Source organism: Malaya genurostris, chromosome 3 (assembly GCF_030247185.1).
Source record: "Malaya genurostris strain Urasoe2022 chromosome 3, Malgen_1.1, whole genome shotgun sequence".
In the NCBI taxonomy this organism is placed as follows: Eukaryota; Metazoa; Arthropoda; class Insecta; order Diptera; family Culicidae; genus Malaya; species Malaya genurostris.
In genome coordinates this window covers 230,858,971-230,879,734 of record NC_080572.1, presented here as the reverse complement: position 1 = coordinate 230,879,734, position 20,764 = coordinate 230,858,971, and the positions used below count along the sequence as shown (strand labels likewise).

The window sequence follows — 20,764 nt, the reverse complement described above, 5'->3', positions numbered from 1 at the left end:
TGAAAAGATGTTTTACACTGACGGATCAAACATCAACGAGTCCACAGGCTTCGGCATCTTCAATCAAAACATCACCGCTTCTTACAAACTCAGTGATCCGGCTTCAGTTTACGTCGCAGAATTAGCTGCTATTCAGTACACCCTCGAGATCATTGAAACCTTGCCCAAAGACCATTACTTCATTGTCACGGACAGTCTAAGCTCAATAGAAGCTCTCCGGGCAATGAAGCCAGGAAAGTATCCCCCATATTTCCTGGGGAAAATACGGGAACATTTGAGAACTTTATCTGAACGGTCTTATTTAATATCGTTAGTCTGGGTCCCTTCGCATTGTTCCATTCCGGGCAATGAAAAGGCAGACTCATTGGCTAAGGTGGGCGCATTAGAAGGTGATATTTATGAAAGACCAATCTGCTTCAATGAATTTTTCAGTATCTCTCGTCAGAAAACTCTCGAAAGTTGGCAAACTTCATGGAGCAATGGCGAACTGGGACGATGGCTGCATTCCATTATCCCTAGGGTATCGACGAAACCTTGGTTCAGGGGGATGAACGTGAGTCGTGACTTCATTCGTGTGATGTCTCGGCTCATGTCAAACCATTACACCTTCAACGCGCATCTCCGGCGTATTAGAATCGTGGAGAGCGGTCTCTGCGCTTGTGGTGACGGTTATCAGGACATCGAGCATGTCGTATGGACGTGTACGGAGTATCGTGACGCCAGGTCTTTATTAAAGGACTCCCTAAGGGCCCGAGGTAGACCACCTGAAGTTCCGGTCCGAGATGTGTTGGCTAGTCGGGATATCTCTTATATGCTTCTTATATACCAGTACCTCAAACACATTAATATCCAAGTGTAATCTGTTATACCTCGCTCAGAAAGTATAATCTCCACCTACAGGTTCGAAACTAACATCCGCTCGATTCTCTCGATCACCGTCCCTCCACCATCTTCATTGGAACTAACAAGATCTTTTTTTGTTACTAACTTTTCGTTCCCCCCTTCCATGTCTCTTCACCATCTCGATGGCAACTAATTAGATCTCTGTAGTTTTCAGACATTTTGTTTCCATACCCCCTATTTACCTCGGTTTTCACAATATTTACTTTTTTTATTTTCTCATCTCTTCGTAACATCACCATCACCGCCTACGGTCCTACGCTCCAGACGATGACCAGCATGCGGGCCACCCGCCGGGCCTTCGTAGCCTGGGGGTGTTTCCCGCGGACCCACACGACGCGAAAGGAAGCGGCCATATATAGCACCATTTGGAATTCATGCAATATTCAATTCACCGACACCTGCCGAATACCAGCTAAAAGCTTTTTTCAAAAATTCTAGACGACATAATCTAATGATACTATTCTAGTTTTAAGTTAGTCGTTAATTAAGATTAGGAAATACCCTTGGCATCTTAGAGCTTAAGCAGTGTGCCTGAAAATATATATTATACTATTGAAAAAAAAAAAAAAAAAAATAAAATTTTCTACATTTTTATCCTACAACAAAATCATTCAATAATATAATATAATATTAAGGCACACTGCTTAAGCTCTAAGATGCCAAGGGTATTTACTAATCTTAATTATCGTCTAACTTAAAACTAGAGTAGTATCATTATGTAATATATTATCTGGCGATCGGTAGTGGCCGGTGAATTGAATTTAGGATGAGATGATTCCAGATGGCGATGGTAATTTTCTATGTTGGCCGCATTCTTCGGTCCGTGATGGTCCGCGGGAAACACCCCCAGGCTACGAAGGCCCGGCGGGTGGCCCGCATGCTGGTCATTGACTGGAGCGGTCTAACAAAATCATGTTTGAGTTCAATTAAGAAAGTTAGATTTCAGATTTCAATCTAAATGAGGATCACCCTAACAACTTTTTTCATCAAGAGGAGCGCCATTTGATTACAAACAACTTTCTTGAAGACACCAAGTACAAAAAACTAATATTTAATAGTGAAAATATTTTTCTCACGCTAATTTCCCGTTTCGGACCACTGTGCATTGCTGATACCTCACGAGATATGAATGGAACCCAACGATCATCACAGTGACGCTATTCGAACCCCTTTCGAGGAGTAAAGTAAATGAACGAATGACAAACTAATCTATACCAGCAACAAATAAAGTATTAGTAGATTCGAGTTCTCCACGATTATTTGCCCGGGTTGACGGTTCAATGCATAGGGCGCTGGTCTTACGAGCCAGTTGTCATATGTTCGAACCCCGACCTGGAAGGATTCTTAGTGCCAGTAGGATCATAGTACTAGCTATGCAATAATACTCTAAGCTAAGAATCGACTGCGAAGTCTGTTGAAACAGAAAGGCCAAATTCCACAAAAAGAATTTAATGCCAAGACTTGGCCTTACGATTGTTGCTTATTCATTTTCACTCTTCTCTTTTGTGCGGTGAATAATTCAACGTTATTCGAGACGGCTGTGAGTATTATAAAGAAGTTCGCACTGAAGATGGATGAATGAATTACTTACATAAAGAATAACAGTTCGGCTGAAAAGTTCGTACCGTTTAATAGAAACACACATTTTTTTGCCAAAATTCGTTTTTATTATTCATTGTAATTGCCATCAGAGACGATAGAGTGATTATAGCGATCTTCCAACTTTTCAATGCCATTTTTGTAGTACGATTTGTCCTTTGCCTCAAAATAGGCCTCAGTTTCAGCGATTACCTCTTCATTGCTTCTAAATTTTTTACCAGCGAGCATTCTCTTGAGGTCTGAGAACAGGAAAAAGTCACTGGGGGCCATATCTGGAGAATACGGTGGATGAGGGAACAATTCGAAGCCCAATTCGTTCAATTTCAGCATGGTTTTTCGTTGTTGTTTTTGATCGATTGTGAGCTCACGCGGAACCCATTTTGCACAAAGCTTTCTCATATCCAAATATTCGTGAATAATATGTCCAACATGTTCCTTTGATATCTTTAGGGTGTCAGCTATCTCGATCAACTTCACTTTACGGTCATTGAAAATCATATTGTGGATTTTTTTCACGAAATTTTGCAAACCACTTACGAATTGTTGCTTCACCCGGTGCAGAGTCTGGATAACACTCATCAAGCCATTGTTTGGTATCGGCGGCACTTTTTTTCATCAAAAAGTAGTGTTTCGTCAACACACGAAATTCCTTTTTTTTCCATTTTTTTCACAATAACAAAAGTAGCTTCACTCAAAATGCAATATCTCACAAACTAATAATCAGTCAGCTGTCAAATTTATACACGTATCTTTTGAAGGTTGGTACTAACTGAAAATGGTATGGATTTAATTCTAGTGGCGCCCTCTCATAGAAACGATACGAACTTTTCAGCCGATCTGTTATGTGCGACATTGATTGTAATATCAAATCAAAAATAAAATATTTATAAAAGTCGATTTTCTTAGGCAGTTGCTGTTTCAACATTCAAAAGAGAATAATATTATAAATATTTATTTTATCTAATACTGAAGCTACATATTAAATTGTTTTTCACGCGAAGATTGAACTATTAGATCAGTTGTAATTGAAACAATTGAAATATTTCATCAATACCAAAATGAGATGCAATAATTAATACTGATATTGAACAGCTGTTACACTATTTCTTGATTCCTTTAAAGAAATATCAAGACAATATCAAGTATTACTATGACGGTTTAGAAATAATAAGTCATGATATGATATTGAAATTGCCTTGGTCTTTGTTGGCTGTTTCCATCTACCCAGATTGATAAGTCTTAAAATCAGTTTTGAAGATTTAAGGGCTGACGACAGTACCGAAAAGTGGTAGTTTTTTTTTTTTGTTATTTTCCCGTTTCAAATTAAATTTTCTTGGAAACGGTGCAGAATATAGAAAAACCCACCTGACAATGTCTTCGAAATTTAGTTGATAACATTCTGTGAAATTTTCAGAATGATTCATTGAGTTTAGCGGTCGTGTTGTATTTTTTTCTGACTGAAGAACTGCTGAAAATTGGAACGCTCGGAAATGCATACCTCTACTTGTTCATCGAATATCTCGGCTTTGAAGGCTTGTATCGTAAATCTAACGTGACAAAGTCTAGATAATTTAGTTTAGATGCGATTAGTACATAAAAACATATATGTTATAGCGATAAAAATAAAGTCTTGAAACAAAGTCAGTTTCAATGCATCCGCCATTTTTTTTTCGCTTTGGTTTCCTGATAGCATTCTGAAAAAGGAGAGAGGAATAAAATTGGCTCGACAAGGCTGCCAAACACACAGACATTCAATCTTTGTGAAAGTTGAATATTTTTTCATTGTTCATTGGAATCCATGTAATGTCTAACCCATACGATAGATTAATGTGATAAAACTTCTTATCAAAATAATAAAATACAAGAGAGTACAAGAGAAATACGATGCGCAAAGGGAATTGAGCGAGCCACGTGGTCAATTTAAAACTTAACATGTGACCCTCTGTCCTCAGACTTTAATCTTCTTTCTCATCGTCATTCAAGTGAGGTCACTAAGAAGTTCGTTCAGTTGCGTCGCGTGAACTTTCATGTGTGGTTGATTACTCTCTCACGTAAACTTCAGTTCACGAATGTTGTAAGATGCTTGAGCCAAATTATTACATTTTCTCTGAACCTTCGGTTACTTGAAATATGTTATCTATTATTTGAATCTAAAGTTATGAACATCAGTCTTGCTATGTGTGAGAAATCGAAGTGAATTCTTTAACCGAAATGAGTTTGTTTAGCCATCAACTAAAGAATGTTGAGAGCTAGATGAATTTTCCTAGCAGTTCTCAAAATTAACTCCCCTTACAAACCCCACTCCTGAAGTCAATGTTAATCAGAAACCGAAAGTCGGATCGGGATTATATAACACTTGGCATCCGGAGGAGGTTTTCACTATAATTATCTAACCTTTCTATATGACAAATGTAAAAAGCAACATTTTTATGTATCCATGAAACTTGAAATTCTGGTATTTTTCACTGGTCTAGAGATTTTTTTCACTCAAGACAATTTTTTGTAAAGGGCGTATGTGTGTTTAGCCACATTATTTTCACACAATTATAACTAGAAATGTATAGCTTCTACAAAAAATATGTCTCAAAAGAAGTTGTAGGTAATCAACTGAACTTTCTAAACAAAATATATACTGAAAAAATATCTTCTGATTTTTCGTAAAATTAAATATAAAATTTATTCACTTGAATCGCCTGAATCGGCCAGTTTAAGTCGAAACTCATTTACGTTCGGCACGACAGTAAAAACGTTGCACTTCGGTGCAAATAAAAAAAAGGCGGGTGGGTAATGTCAGAGACATAACTGGGTGTCGTGAATACGAAAAAAAAAAACTGGCACGCTCCCATCAATTTTCCGAATATCAGTTAGTTGATTGATTGTATGAATTTTGTAAGCTTTTCCCTTTTTCACTAATAGAGTTTGAAGCGATGCACCTAAATTAAAGTACAGATTAGTTACATTAAACAGTTACTATTCTACAACTATATATTCCAAACTTGAAACAATTCCTTTTTAATTTGCTAATATAGGAGGCTAGGTACGACAAATTTGTAGTTTATTTTTATTGAGGCTATGAAGTTCGAAGATATCTGATTCTTCTCGAAATTTCAGTGGTCTGAAATTTATCGACGGTCTTCGGTATGCAAGAGTCATTTCAATAATAATAATGATAATAGTAATAATAATATTAATAATAATAATAATAATAATAATAATAATAATAATAATAATAATAATAATAATAATAATAATAATAATAATAATAATAATAATAATAATAATACAGAGTATTCTGTATATATATACATATATATATATATATATATATATATATATATATATATATATATATATATATATATATATATATATATATATATATATATATATATATATATATATATATATATATATATATATATATATATATATGTGTGTATAAATAAAATACAGCTTAATCTGTATATATGGCAACCTTGTTTCGTATAGCATATTTTCACACGACCCCATACTAGTATAAAGATGTGTTCAACATCATCACTTTCGCTTTCGCATTGCCGTTCGTAATTGAATGTGTTAGTGACGGTACAAATTATTTCAATTTCCATCTTGATGAATCTTTTGGTAGGAAATATTGAAAGTTAAATTAACTCTTAATGATTATCTGTGGCATTAAAAAGTGCCTTGTATTGTCACAATCAACAAGATCTGCATTTAGATCTGAGATGGTTCTCGTGTGTGTCTTGTTTCGGCAACAGTTGCTCAGAAAATGGTAGGAAAGCGACAAAATTCAACTAGTTCTTCATGATGATCGTTAGCACTGGAAAGTGCTTTGAATTGTCTGAAAAGTGCTTTGAATGGGCCTTGCAGGACTTTTTGGCTGCCTTTTTACCGGTTTTCGGTGCCTGACGGTGCTGACGGTGTCTCGTACGATCAGAGTAGCTGCTTCAATTTAAATGACGCTATTTCTCACATCACATTTTGTTTTATACCTGCTACTGGTAGCGGTGTACGGATAGCCCCTTTGCCAAAAATTCCGCAGAACGGGAAACAGTGAGACGACAGGTCCTCGATGTTGCTCTCGTGTGTGTCTTGTTTCGGGAACAGTTGCTCAGCAAATGGTAGGAAAAATGGCTGGCACTGTCATGGGTCAAATCAAACAGGTTTTTCAATAGTGTACTCTTGAAAAATTTCAATGTTGTTGCAATACACGTTCAAGTTGAAAATTTTCGATTTTATTGGTAGTTAGATTATATAAATCCTTCTATCGATCATTGAGCTATGAGCTTTCAAAATACGAGAAAGGCAAACGCGCCTTATGAATTATCCTCTTTGATACTCGGTTATACAAAACATTCCAGAAAAGTTTAATTTTGAACTATTTGAGATTATGTCACACAACTGAAAATGTTATCATAAAATTGTGATCATATTTCCGATGGCATGTAGCAAGAATTATGTTGATCCATTAGATACAACAGGAGATATTCACGATCAAAAACTTGTCACTCTCTCAGAGGATAAGTTTTAAAAAGGCGCCTCATAGTAAAGTAAGTCGTATTCACGACAAAAAGTGTTCTGTAAGTAGCAGAAACTTTTTTGTCTGCTTAGCGGTTAATGTTGAGCTGCTAGGTTACATACAAGTTCAACATAAACTGTTATGTACTGACGAATCGAAGACGAAACATAAAGTATATACAATTTATTTTTCAAAATTCTCAGTGATTTCACCGTACGATTTTTTAAAAATTTATATCACAAAAAATGTCTAGTTACAAGGAAACTAATGAACGTTATAGAAAGTTGGAGAGATGATAAATGAGAAAGTTTCCCGAGGAAAAACTTATTAACAATTTTCATAAAACGATGTTTGTATAGGAATAAATGTATTTGAGCAATGAAATATTATTCTCCAAGCTACGTTCAATGAAAAAGCTCATAGGAAGCTATGGATATTTCATGAGAATACGCTCTTTTTTTAAAATAGTCTGGGTTCTCGATTGTCAAATTTATCATTTTTGTAATCCTTGTGAAATTTTTAGTAAATTATTCTTTGACATCAAGACGATGCGAGCAACTGTTTTCGAGATATTTTGAAAACAAAATCGAAGAAAAATTAGGGATTACTTGTGTATTAACTAGTATAACCTACAGAATGCAACAGTGCTTTGCTCGTGTAGGCCATCCTTAAAAAACGAAGTGGGTTCACTATAACATGTAGGGTAAAGTGTTATAATATGCCCCCTTAAGAAAACATTGAGATATTTCCAAGTGTATTGATATATTTTCCTCGAGAATGTAAATATTTCATTGCAATTCGGATGAGGAACATAATTTTCAATGACTCCAATAGAAAAGATGAGAATTGATTGATATAAACACATTTTCCAAAACGGCCACATTCTTAGTTTTTTTCGCTCGCCTCAGACATAATGCCCAGCAGCCGTTAAATATGTCTCACAACAAATCAGTGGCTTGACACACAACAAAAGACATTTTATCCCACAACAATGATGCATTATGCTTCTTGAAATGTCCATAAGGTTACTGTTTTGAGATAATTAGTATGTCAAAGAAATGGCGGATAAAACATCTATTTAGTCGAAGCAAAACTTTACATCGAAAAGCTGCCAAATGAAATTTTCAGTTTTTTCATACTTTCCAGCAAACGACAACCACCAAACTTGCATAGCAGAAAGATCCTACGAAAAGATGGTGTTAGTGATAAAACTTTGGTTCAGAAAAGTCTTCAATGCTTAAGAAAAGAAAGGGGGCATTTTGGCTAGTAGGGGCGCTTTATAAGACTTTCCCCTAAGCAATTCCAGGAATGAGTAGACGAAAAAGTGACAAAATCAGAATCGACCTTCTCCGATTTAGATGAAACTTTGCACATGGATTCAGTATGGCAAACCATAAGTTTTGAACCAATGGAGAGGTCAATACGACTCACGGCTGATTTTTACAGAGGGTGTATGTATTTTTGCATTTCGCAAAAATTGCCTTTTTCAAATCGTTGTAACTCGAAAACCGTTAATTGCACAAAAATGGCGTTCAGGAAGAAGTTGTAGGGAATCGATTGGGCACTCTAAAAAAATATACACTGACAACAAATTTAATTCTCGATAATTACAAAATAATCCGAAAAAGTTAAATAAAAAAAGCATGGTTTTATTTTTTTTGATAATTTTTATTTTAAAACTCTTATTAAAACCTACAGATTGATGGCTATCCCATCTGTGCCTTTTGAAAAATGAAACTTATGGTTTGCCATACTGAAGCCATTTGCAAAGTTTCATCCAAATCGGAGAAGGTGGAGTCTGATGATCTGCTAAGCAATTCTAGAATTGCTCATGTACTTCCAGCACCGGAACCCGACAACCGGTACAATCGAGGTCGGTTCGTACGGCCACCAACCAACATGACGTACAAAATCTACTACTCAAATTTTGACGATTTTATACGATTTTGGCCTTGTACTCTAAACAATGATTTAATTTTTTGTTGTATCCCAAAATATGCAGTAATTTTTGGTAGGATTATAAGCCCTTTAATTTGACCATAAGATTGGGAATATCGGTTTTGAGTTCAGTTTAGAATTTTTTTACGGTTTTTGTTTCGCCGGTTTAAATGACGGTTTACAATATTTAACACATTTTACCCTGTAAATCCGAAACCGGGTGTCGGATCCAAATAAAATTCAGGAATTCCGTATGGGACCATGAGACCTTTTTTTTTATTCTAAGTTTGTGGAAACCATCGGTGAGAAAAGTGAGTGAGATCTATTTTTGATCTTTTTGCCTTCGAGTTGTCAGTGCGCGTCAGTTTATGTTAAATTATTATGTCACCTAGAAGTTCAATATAAACACACACACTTTTTATATTTGCATCGAGGCGCAATGTATTTCCTGAAGCAAAAATAGATTAACTCATATGCCAAAACATGATTTTGTTCGTTACGTTAGGAAAGATATTGCACCTTAGTGCAAATATTAAAAGTGTATCACAATCAGTGTTGGTAATTGCCGAAAATTTAACAGAAGCTGCTCGTTTTTTTTCTATATTGTATACAACATTTTCAATCCGGTAGAAGATGCTACAAGAACTCAAGTCTCTCAATGTATGAACCGCGAGAGAATTTTTCTATGTTTCTTCGTTCTACTTCATACTCTGAGTATTTCACGGCCCTAAAAAAATTACAGTCTGATAATGATTGGTGCTGTGTGGAATTTACCAAGAGAGAATCGCAAGTTGACAATTATCGCAGAAAATCGAATCGATGATTCGACTTGATGATTCTCATACTAGGTTGCAATATTTCAAAACCCTTGTGTGGAACATTCACAGACATTTTCATAGACACAAATTATACAAAGGTTATATGCACATATTTAGAATAAGCGGCAATAGTAAAATGATTCTATCGCAATTATCAACTGCCTGTATAGAATCGGATCGCGAAACGAGAATAAGCGACTGTTTGTTGCTTCAGAGAGGATCCCCACAGCAGCGTGCTAACCTTTGATCCTCATGTCATCATGTCATGTCATCGAGAGAAATTCGCTCTCGCACTGGTGTCTATTCTATGTTAAATGAACCATGCCGGTTTTTTTGTTGATGCGATGATATTTGTTTCTCTTTGATGGCACTAATTGAATCGTGTGAAGAGTTGGAAATGAGCGTTCTTCGATACGATAAAAGCCATCCTTGAATACAATTACCATTAACTTTTACTTCTGCTTAGCGGTTTATGTTGAACAATTAGATGGCATAACAGTTTAATATAAATTGTTCTGCACTGACGAATTGAAGGCCATGCGTAAAGCTAACAAAACTATTCAAACAAAAGCCATTTCACCGAAAGAGATACTGCACCAATTAATCGATTTCGCAGTAAACCTATTCACCGAATTTATTAGGTTTCTGGTAATGGAAGCATAAAAATAGGATTTTAAAATATCTGTTTTTTTTCACTGCCAGACTAGAACTGTTTATCGAAAATGCTTTTTTATAACTTCACCGTCGAAAGCAGATTCCCATAGGTCTATCTGTTTTGCCCGGTATACCTCTAGCTGAATTACAGCTTTTATTGAACCGTCTTTCAGTGAGAACACAGAAAATCAGTTCCTGACTGAAAAAAAAAATACTAAAGTTACTAGATACTACACGCCACCCAAGCTAATTTTGTTCGAAGAAAGCAAACTGAGTTATCAACCTCCTAATGAACCAGCCTCTGATCGCTGTTCCGGATATAAACTGAACTACTAAACTGATAATAACTCAGTTTCTAATACCCGTGGTAAAGTTTGAAAATATGTCTCTTACTATACAAGATCGTGATGCTAATCCTTTGCCGTATTAGGACACACGTTAGCGGCTTTTAATTTCGATACCGTCTGCCGCCAGCCTCTCGTCGCCAGTGAAGCAACCAAGTCGAGATTCGGTTTATGGGGACAATTACAGCACCAAGTTAAACTTCGATTGTTGGATACGAGAAAGTTTCCTGTGGAAATCACAATCCTCGTCAACCCACATTATTGACAAAGTCTCTCGTCCGTGAAACCCCCCACTTTCCCCTTCGGAAAAATCGCACAGCACCAGCTGAAGAAATTAGCTAATTAGATGCGGGAACACCCAACTACCGTCCCGTTTCTAACAACTTCATATGGCTTTTGGTCCTTTCGGCTCGCTTCGAACCTTCTGTCTTCTGTCACTTGCTTTCGCAGCTGAATGTACTGCAGCTTTTTCCGATTGAAATAAATTTACATCACTTACCAAAGTCAATAGAAAACTCCTCCTTTCGAGCGGGAGCGGGCTCGTTAGCGGCACTGCCAGTCGTCCTTTCAATCTCGGGCTCTTTCACTTCCTCCGGTTGTGTTCCCGACCTGCCGCTCCTCGACATCGATCGGCAGCGTTTCTGGTCTCCGTCTCTAATCTGACCTATTATCGGGCGATTTTGGCAAAGCTTCTTTTCTTCTGCCGGCGAGTAACTTTCACGCAGCTCAAATTTATCACCGTAATCCCTTGGGTATTTTCCCCTGCCATTGCTACCGTCAGAAGGAGCATTCCTTTCGGTGCCGCCCGTATCGCCGCCGTTGGAAGACGAAACCATATTCCCAGTTGGTCGCCCTATATTCCGCCGGCGATGGTTTTGGTGGTGCAGGTCTGATTCCCGGCCGAGTCTGACGCAGTCATTAGTCTTGATGGAAGTGTCGCAACTGTCAGAATTGTTACCATCAGCAGCCGTAGCGTTCGCAGGACGAGATCTTTGCACGGGCGAAGCCGGGACTTGGGAAGATTTTGGATCACCTGGGATGATGATGATTTCCGCGGGGGGCAGTGCGCCCATGTCGGTATCACTTGGAAGGACACGCTTCACCGAACTGAAAGGAGCAGAGGGATGATGTTTTTGTAAATGTAAACAGCAATACAAAGAAGTGTGACGGAAAGGTGTTTAAATTTATGACTTCGTCATGAATAATGTAACAACTATGCGATCGGGTGGGTGGGGGTAGAGTTTTGTTGTGTAGCAAGTTTTCTCACAAGCAGCACATACCAACTCGGCATGTTTAGTGGCAATCGATCACATTCCAGAGTGTACTTACTGCAGAAGCTTTGTCAGCATTTTGCCACAAAGAGACTTTTCTGTACGCGGTACATTTCGCCGCGCCATGTGCTTCAAATTTAATGCGAACTTTCGTTCCAGTCACTCTGCCCTAATTTTATTTTAATTGTGTTGCTAGGCATTAATCAAATTATTATTTTGGTGAGCGAACCAGTTTTGTAGTAAAATAATTGCATCAGAAAAAAATCTTGGAATTAAATTTCGTCGATATTGATTGTGCTTAGTTAATAGTGTTGCCAACAAGGGTCGGAACATATTTGTCTACACTGAAAATCATTTTTATCCATTTTTGAGGAGAAATCATTCATTGTCGAGCTCTTCTATAAGCTATTTAAAATTAGGTCGTTATCTACTCAAACTTTGACTTGATCGTAAAGAAATGTGTAGCGTGCTTTGTAGGTTTATAATCCAAAATCAGGTAGCGGCAGGTAAGAGTACATTTTTACGTACACTCTCAATTGAAAACTTGATAATCTACAACCTTGAAATCAAGCTTGAAATGAAATCAGAATGAAATCAATATTTAATATCAAGCGAATTTTGCTTCTTGCAAGAGTCCTAATATTGTTTTCTAAGTTGTTTTCAGTGATTAAAGACTGACAACTGTACGTTCAAGACATAATATTGTCTTTAAAATTCAGTTGAGAATGACATACCACTACTAGTTCATCGAATATCTTTACTTTTTAGGCTTCTTTCATAAATCTACCGTGACAATGTCGAAATTATTTGATTTAGATACAATTAGTACAAGAAAACATGTTGCACAAAACATGAAACACAGTTAGATTCGATGTGGCCGCCATTTTATCCACATTAATTTCCTAGTAGCGTTAGGAAGACGGAGAGAAATAAAATTGACTCACCAAGATTCCTAAACACGCAGACGCAAAGGTCATTGAGGGTGCCACGTGGTCGATTCAAAATCTATACGCGACCCACTGTCCTCAGGACTTAAGGGCTGAGGCCAGTAGGTCGCGTAAAACCACGTGGTTCGCTGTGCGTATTACATTTCTCTCCATGCTCTCTCGCAAATGTGCAAAATGACTCTCGATGTGACCGGGTGGCCAAGAAAGTTTTGATATTTTCGGTTACAAGTTTGACTACATCACATAAAATCCAATAAAGCTATCGATTGTTTGGCAGCCTTTTTGAACCGATTTTATTTCTCTCTCATGTTTCGTTACGTTACCAGGGAACTGGATCAGAAAACAATGGCGTCGCCATAAAAATCGACTTACCTTCACAAAAATAACTTTCACTTAATTTATATCGCGACAACATATATGTTTTATGCACTAATCGCATCTAAATTAAATTATCTGGACATTGTCAGGATAGATTTTTGTTCCATGCTTTTGAAGGCGAGATATTCAATGAACAAGTTGAAAGTTGCCGTTTTCAGCTATGCAATTCTTCCTTCAGAAAAAAGACTTTCCCGACCGCTAAAGTCAAACAATCATTCTGAAATTTTCACAGAATAATCTAAACTAATTTTCCAAGGGATTGTCAGTTGGGTTTTTTGATATTCGTCACCGTTTCTGAGAAAATCAGACTTGAAGCGTGAATATAGCCCTTTAAAACGCCCTAAAACACACTAGCCTCAGGCCTTAAGCGGAGAAATAGTGTTCCTTTACACGAACTTGCATTGTTACAATCCGGGATAAGGGTTTTACATTTGCTTCACGTGTATGCATGGTTTGCATATCATAAGAATGCAGCTTCGAACTTCTTCTTGAGGACAGATTCTATTCCAGAAAAAAACCTTTGATCTGCGAGTCTCAATGAATTCTTTTTTGTCTTTCTCTATTGAAAGGTTATAGAATTGCTGGAAAAAACGTACTTTTGATCGGAGCTTCGGAGACCCTAGAGTGCCTATAACCACAGTGACGACTTCTCATCCGTAATGTTGGCAACAATTCAAAACATTCCATTAGCTTTACATTGAATTGACAGGTCGTTTGCTCGTTTGGAACTGGTAGCTATCATTCCTAACCAACAGCTGTTGTCACTCTGATTATAGTCACTCTAGGAGACCCGTAGTGATATAAAAAGGGTGATTTTTTTTGCTGGTATCTTTTTGACAACACTGTTTGTGATAGATCACGCGTGAGTCGTGAATCTTGTGTCATTGTCAAACTTGTTCAGTTTGGTCTATAATTTAATCAGGAATCAATGTTTGGTTCATAATTTAATCCTGAATGGGCGCCGGCAAAATTGAAGGAAGATCTCCTTTTCTATCGAAAAATTGTGATCAGCGACTCATGCAAGCTCATTTCAACAAGCAATATTGTCGCATCTGGAGTGAAGATCAGTCAGAAACATTGCAAGAGCTACCAATGCATCCCAAAAAAGTCACTGTTTGGTGTGGATTATGGGCCGGTGACAATTTTCGTGAAATACCGGCCGATATATTGGAGAAAGTGTGCCAAAATTGGACCTTGCGCATGGGCCATCTAAAACGGAGCCGAGACTAACAATTGCATGAAATCATCTTTAAGAATTAAATTATATTGATCGTTATATTGATTCCAATAAAGGTTTCATCAATTTTCTCAATTTTTGTTTTGTTTTAAATCGAAGCATGAATTGTCAAGTTATTCGACAATATTTATATTATTTATGGACGATTTATAATAAGATATCATGAAATGGAAAAATGGGGTAAAATAGTCACTAGAACGTTTCGTGCGGCCAATGTAGGCTCTTACATTTGGTTCTACAGACTTTTTTTTTTCTATTAGATAAGCTAGATTTTGTGAACTTCCAAAAAATTTTACCGAGATTTAAGGACGAATTACAATAAGATATCATGAAATGGAGGAAATGGGGTAAAATAGCCACCAAACGTTTCTAAAACCCAGATTTTAAGAGTTAAGCGGTTTTCTTGTTTTGTCTTAGAAATCCACGAAGTGTCGAGATCTGGTATTATCTCGAAATTTTTTTCAAGTCAACTATCTGACAATTTTCACGTCTCATGAATTTCTAAGATAGGGTAACGGCTCTCTATTTCGTCTGAGCTCTTATTTCCATCTCATCCCTTCACCTCATTACTTTGAACATGAATAATGTTTTACAACCTACCAGAACGAAACTGTGAAATGTTTTGAAATGATTACAAAAGCAATTGTCACACTTTTCCATTGAAAGAAATGGTTTCAAATTCTTCGGTGATCGTTTTTTTTTCATTTAAAATAAGCTCACTTTTCAATTTAGGACACATTTTCGTCTCAAGATTTACAGTTCGCCATGTTTCTGAATATCTACTAATCGATTCGTCTCAAAACATGATCACTATTTCGCACAATTACACTACCATTGAATGCTGGATGACTTCATAATTAGTAACGTTCACTTGCCACTTGTTTAGTTAACGATTAAAAACTTCAAAAATTACCCGACAAGCAATAAAAGTTTTCAAAAATATGAGATGAAAGTTTTTCACTTATTCACTTGATTGCGCTTTGTTTTCATCTCATTTGGTTTCGCAAAGTTGCCAATTTATCTCATAATGTTACAGAACAAAAATTGTTTTTTTCTCTTCAAATTATCATCAAAAAGTATGTTTTTGGTATCCGTGACATTAGTTTAATTATATTATTGATATTAATATTTCTATAAAACTGTTTCGGTTTCCAAAAATATTTCCAGAAAGAGCGTGTTAAATACTAATGAAATAACCATTGTGGCAAATCTAGTAGCACTGGTTTCATTCCGCTATACGTCAACATAACGCTGTTAGAGCAAATTCAGTAGCTGCAAGATTCATATGAGTGGCCTATAATATAATTTAGTTATATATCTCCACAAACGTATCTCCAGCAAGCCGTTCTAGTTTTATTAATTCGACCAGTTCTTCTGTCAAATTTAAAACTGGTCTACGATGCCGTTCTATTTTTTGTATATTTGAAACACGAGTGAAACACTGCTGGGGCTGCCAGTTTTTCTTGTTATAAAATTAAGATTTAAATTTTGTAACTGACATAAATTATGCATCTAGAACTAGAACATTACTGAATATGCTCTTAAGTGTATGTGTTTCATCGGCTGTGCACAGGGATGCCAGATGGTTTCATAGAAAATATGTATTATTTTGCATAAAAAGTCTATATCTGCTCTATCTGTTTTCACTAATAAAATGATGTTAAAAGATAGTTCTTTATTTCCACTTTAACATGTGATTTATCCGTTGTTTAAAAAACTTTTAAAGAATCACTGAAATCAAATACTAATAGATACTCAGAGAGAAAAGTCTAATTTTTACTATAAATACTTACTTTTAATGAGCCTGTACAAATCTGTATTAAGTTTAGGAAACCTGTATAAAATCTGTACTTTGATTTAAATCAGTATGCGAACGCAAAAATCTATACAATACAGATAAATCTGTATAAATGGCATCTCTGGCTCTGCATTGTATTTTAAGAAGGGTTAAAGCCTAAATAGTAACAATTTCTCTTTTTGTTTTTATTAAAAATTCACCAAATTAACTTTACATTCAAATTTTAAATTTAAAGCGAAAGGTAACGGAAACGAGCGAACAATTTTTAAACGTTAAAATGATTTCAAACTGGTTCTAAAAATATCGTGTGTTTTTAAGAAGAATTCTGACATTTCGAACCTGAGAGTGTAATAGTGGAATATTTTGTTTTGATTACTGCCGCCATTGCTAATTTACAGGATTAATAAAGGATCAACGATAGGATGGATAAAAATCCATTGAGATGAAATTAGGAGCAGAGTAGTGAACACATCATAAGTGTTTTTAGCTGTTTTATGAATATTAAATTTTCAAGAATTGGGAATCAATTCTCAACTTTGAGCATGGCGAATGAAGCTGTAATATGTAACAGTTATAGTGATTTTAGTGGCTAAATCGGGGGTTTTCGAGGCGACGTCCTTACAAATGAGATGAAATAGGGAGCCCTTACCCTATTTGCATAAAAAATTTTTTTTAGAAAATCTAAAAATTTCCAGAGTTGATTTTTTCAAAGAAATTTTTTTCGAGATAGCACTAAATCTTCAGTTTTATGAATTTTTGAAGACATTTGGCAACAACAGCTCTATAGTTTTGAGATTTTTTACGCGGGTTTCCGAAGTCTTTTATTTGTGCGTTACGCATCTCCGCTTTAATATTGTTCATCAATTCTCTAGTATATTTTTACCTCAAATATAACGACTCTTGTAGTAATATTCAGACTCACTAAAATCTCAATACAATTAAAATGTATGCTTCGGATTTGGAGTTATATACTTACAACTTAGTGGAATATAAATACCAAGCTTAGATATAATTTTAAGAGCATCCTCTTATGATCCTCTTCTGATCGGGTAGTTAAAAAACGCGTAGAATCATTTGCAGTAAAGTAACTTCCAACAAATAGCGTTATCTCTCATGTGTTCGCCTATTTGAACCGCCATTATAAATAATTTATTCGTCCGTTCCGAGAACTCTGAACTGAACTAAACAGCAATTAAATTTTATACGCTTCCTCCCACTTAGTCAATAACATTGAAATGGTACATTTTCGCTCCAATTTCATGCTGTTTTCAATATCTGGGAAGCATTGAAAGTGCCTTCCACCATAAAAGATTATTATAGGAAACGGCGGGAAGTGGCTTGAGCTTTCGGCGCCAGAACATCGGCGCTGAAAGCTTGCCATCAATATTTGCTATACGATACTTCTTAAACATCCGCTCTACCGACGTACCTTAAGCTACCGGATGACACTGTCGATAAGGAAGTCGACGAAGACGTCAGTTTCGAATTCGTTTCAATTGCCGCACTACCGTCGTCGTTGGTACTAATGGGACGAAAACCGCCATTCTGCCGCTGATGTGGAAGCATTTTCCAGTGTCGATGGAATGCATCAGCATTATCACCGCTGCCACTTTCCCGATGGTCCCCCCGATGGCTGCGGTAGTCGTTCGGCTTGGGTTTTCCACCGTATGGCAGCTGATCCTCGGCGCTCGACGGTGAGTGCGGCTGTTTGGAGTCGTTAGCATCATTACCGTCGTCACTTTCTTTTTCTGCGATATTTTTAAAGCTATAATGGTGCCGAAGCTTCCTGGCATTTGCCGGCTCAGATGGTAGTTTTTCCTGCGAGGTGGTGGTGCTGCTGCAACTCAGCTGATGGCGGGGACTACCACCGGAAGGGTGACGATAATTGCGATGGTGATTATTTGTGGAGGTGGTGGCATTTGCTTTCTTTGCCCAAGTGGCACTTCGGCCGGTCCTGATGCCATTAGGTGGGCTGTGGGTTCGATTGAGCTGCTCGATTTGCTTGTGGGCCAGACTTTGAATGGCACTGAAATCGCTTCGTAGGTTGGTCATGGTCGAAATCTGGGTGCTCAGGAGAAACTGTTGGAGGAGCAAACAAAAAAAAAAAAACAAGAAAGGGTTGAAAAGTCACGAAATGCTTGAACGAACACTACAGATTGTGACATTTTTGCTAAGTAATTTATCCCATCTTCGAAAAACAAACACCAAACCTATTACGACTTGTCATATCGGTGATATGCGAAAACTGTTGTGAAAATTCTGACAGCAATCTAAACTTTACAGTTTACACAACTCCATCCCAAATGGGGATGGGGCCAACCTTTTCAACCTTCGGGTGACGACCGGCTCATGATGGGAGACGAGAAAAACTTGTTCACCAATTCACATCCAACCCGACTTACATTCAGCCGATCGTTCTCGAGGGTTGCGTGCAGCAGCCGTTTCTCTGCTTCATTTCGGGCGTGTTCAAGACGACGGCAGCGACTGGTGGATTCGTGCAGTTTTCGATTTAGATCGGCGATAAGACCGCCTTCCTGCGATTGTTTGTCATTTATCACTGCCTGCAATCGCTTTATTTCTTCTTCCAGGTCCCTTTGTTTCCGTTGTTGCTGCTGATCGGTTAGGGCTTCTTTGGACTGCTCGGTTGGCGCCTGCTTGGCCCCATCACAGCCGGGCGTCGATTTGCTCTGAAAGCAGATAATTGGGTTAATTTCGGGCATCGAAACAAGAACGGAAAGGATCAATTGCGATTGGAAGGCTTATAATTAATGAACCTTGAGATCTAGAAATCATTAGCCGATGGGTCCTGTTATGCTTGTGCCATTAGTATGTTCCAATCTGGATGTGTGTGTTTTATTTTACAGGATAACAATCAAACGTTCTACGTTACACATGATGGGAAGGAATTCGAAGTCGATTTGGAAGAGAGTGGGACCGCCCTTCTGGGAAGAACCCTCGATAATGACGATTGTGAGAATATAATTTTCGAGATCCACGATAGAGAAGAAGGTCAATTCCAGCTTGAAGCGACACCAATTTTATTTCTACCTTACGGATAAAAGTCCATTACTGGTACCATGGTTTAGAAATTATGTAAATCATGAAACGTGTCTTCTCATGAGATCACACCTATTATTAATGATATGATAAGCAAATTGATTTAAACCATGAAAATTTTTATGGGATTTGCTCACAAAATCATCAGTAATAAGCATAGTCTCATGACAAGTAATATTTCATGATTTCCATGATTTTTCAGTCATGGTACCGGTAATGGATTTATATACGTGCACCATTAAAAATACATTTTTGCGGATTCAAAGTTTGTTCGGGCGTAAACTAGCATAACTTGCAGAATGAACCGGTTTTGCGCAATGCTTAGCAGATTTTTTGTCCTATTCGGTTTCGTCGCTCTAAACGATGGTTTGAATGAAATTTTAAACACATTTCATCCTTCAATTCCGGAACCGAGCGTTGGATCCGTATGAAATTCAATTGCAGTCTATGGGACCGTGAGACCTTTCATTTAAACTTAAGGTACTGAGAATCGTTTCTGCTATCTCAGAGAATTTTCTTTGAGATAGCAGAAACAAACAGAACAACAAACTTTCCTTCCGAAAATGTTTATTTCGGAAAAGGGAATCGAGAGCCGATGCATCCGAAATCAAAATTTTTAGTCACCAACTCGTTAACAATTTAAGAATTATATGGCTAATACAAATGATTTTATTTGTTTTTTTCATCGTCATGTATAGAAATACGCTCTTGTAATTGAATATTTTTTTCCCGCAGCTTTGGAACCGTGAGTTCTATTTTGAAGTTTTTGACCATTATTTCTGGTACATCCGGCACTGTATTTCCGGAACTGGTATATCCGATGTGAGTTTGTCTGGTCGTCATACAATACCTAGAGGAATTATTTTACCTGTTTTGAAAACTTAGATCGTATGTACGTTTTTTTTTCTACGAGAGCTAACTTTTCAATTTGCAGTTTTTTTACTCATCGCCCTGTAATTCCATACCAAAATCCATTTTGAAAATATCCCCATTATTCCTTTAAACGAGCCTAAGCTTGTTGAAATCATCTCCAAGGAAATTGAGCGGTAAAAAAATTCGTTTTTCGGTTACGTCACTTATATTTTTATATCTTTGAAACCAAAAGGGGCAGTCATTTGAACTTCAAACTGATTTTTTCAAAAGTTTCGTATTCTTTCTAAAGGGTGTATTTTTAGGAGCTTGCTAATTTGAAATTTAAATTAAACTCATGCCAAATTAGTAAATGGCCACTTTTTTTCATTTTGTAGATAACTTCTTGGCATTTAACATTTGAATATGATGCCGAGCATATGGTCGCCACG

The 20,764-nt window shown here is 36.9% G+C and overlaps 2 protein-coding genes across 18 annotated transcripts in view; one reads left to right on the top strand and one right to left on the bottom strand.

Moving 5' to 3' along the window:
* LOC131438815 (glucose transporter type 1) overlaps positions 1–20,764 on the top strand; it is a 611,808-nt gene that overhangs the window by 169,352 nt on the left and 421,692 nt on the right. The window lies entirely within an intron of this gene.
* The window catches only part of LOC131438818 (uncharacterized), a 151,442-nt gene that overhangs the window by 62,941 nt on the left and 67,737 nt on the right, over positions 1–20,764 (bottom strand). Inside the window, exons 4-6 of the mRNA XM_058609129.1 lie at positions 18,809–19,093; positions 17,836–18,485; positions 11,275–11,882 (exon numbers count right to left, since the gene is read on the bottom strand). Coding sequence (XP_058465112.1) covers positions 11,275–11,882; positions 17,836–18,485; positions 18,809–19,093 — 1,543 coding nt within the window. The remainder of the gene's footprint in view (positions 1–11,274; positions 11,883–17,835; positions 18,486–18,808; positions 19,094–20,764) is intronic.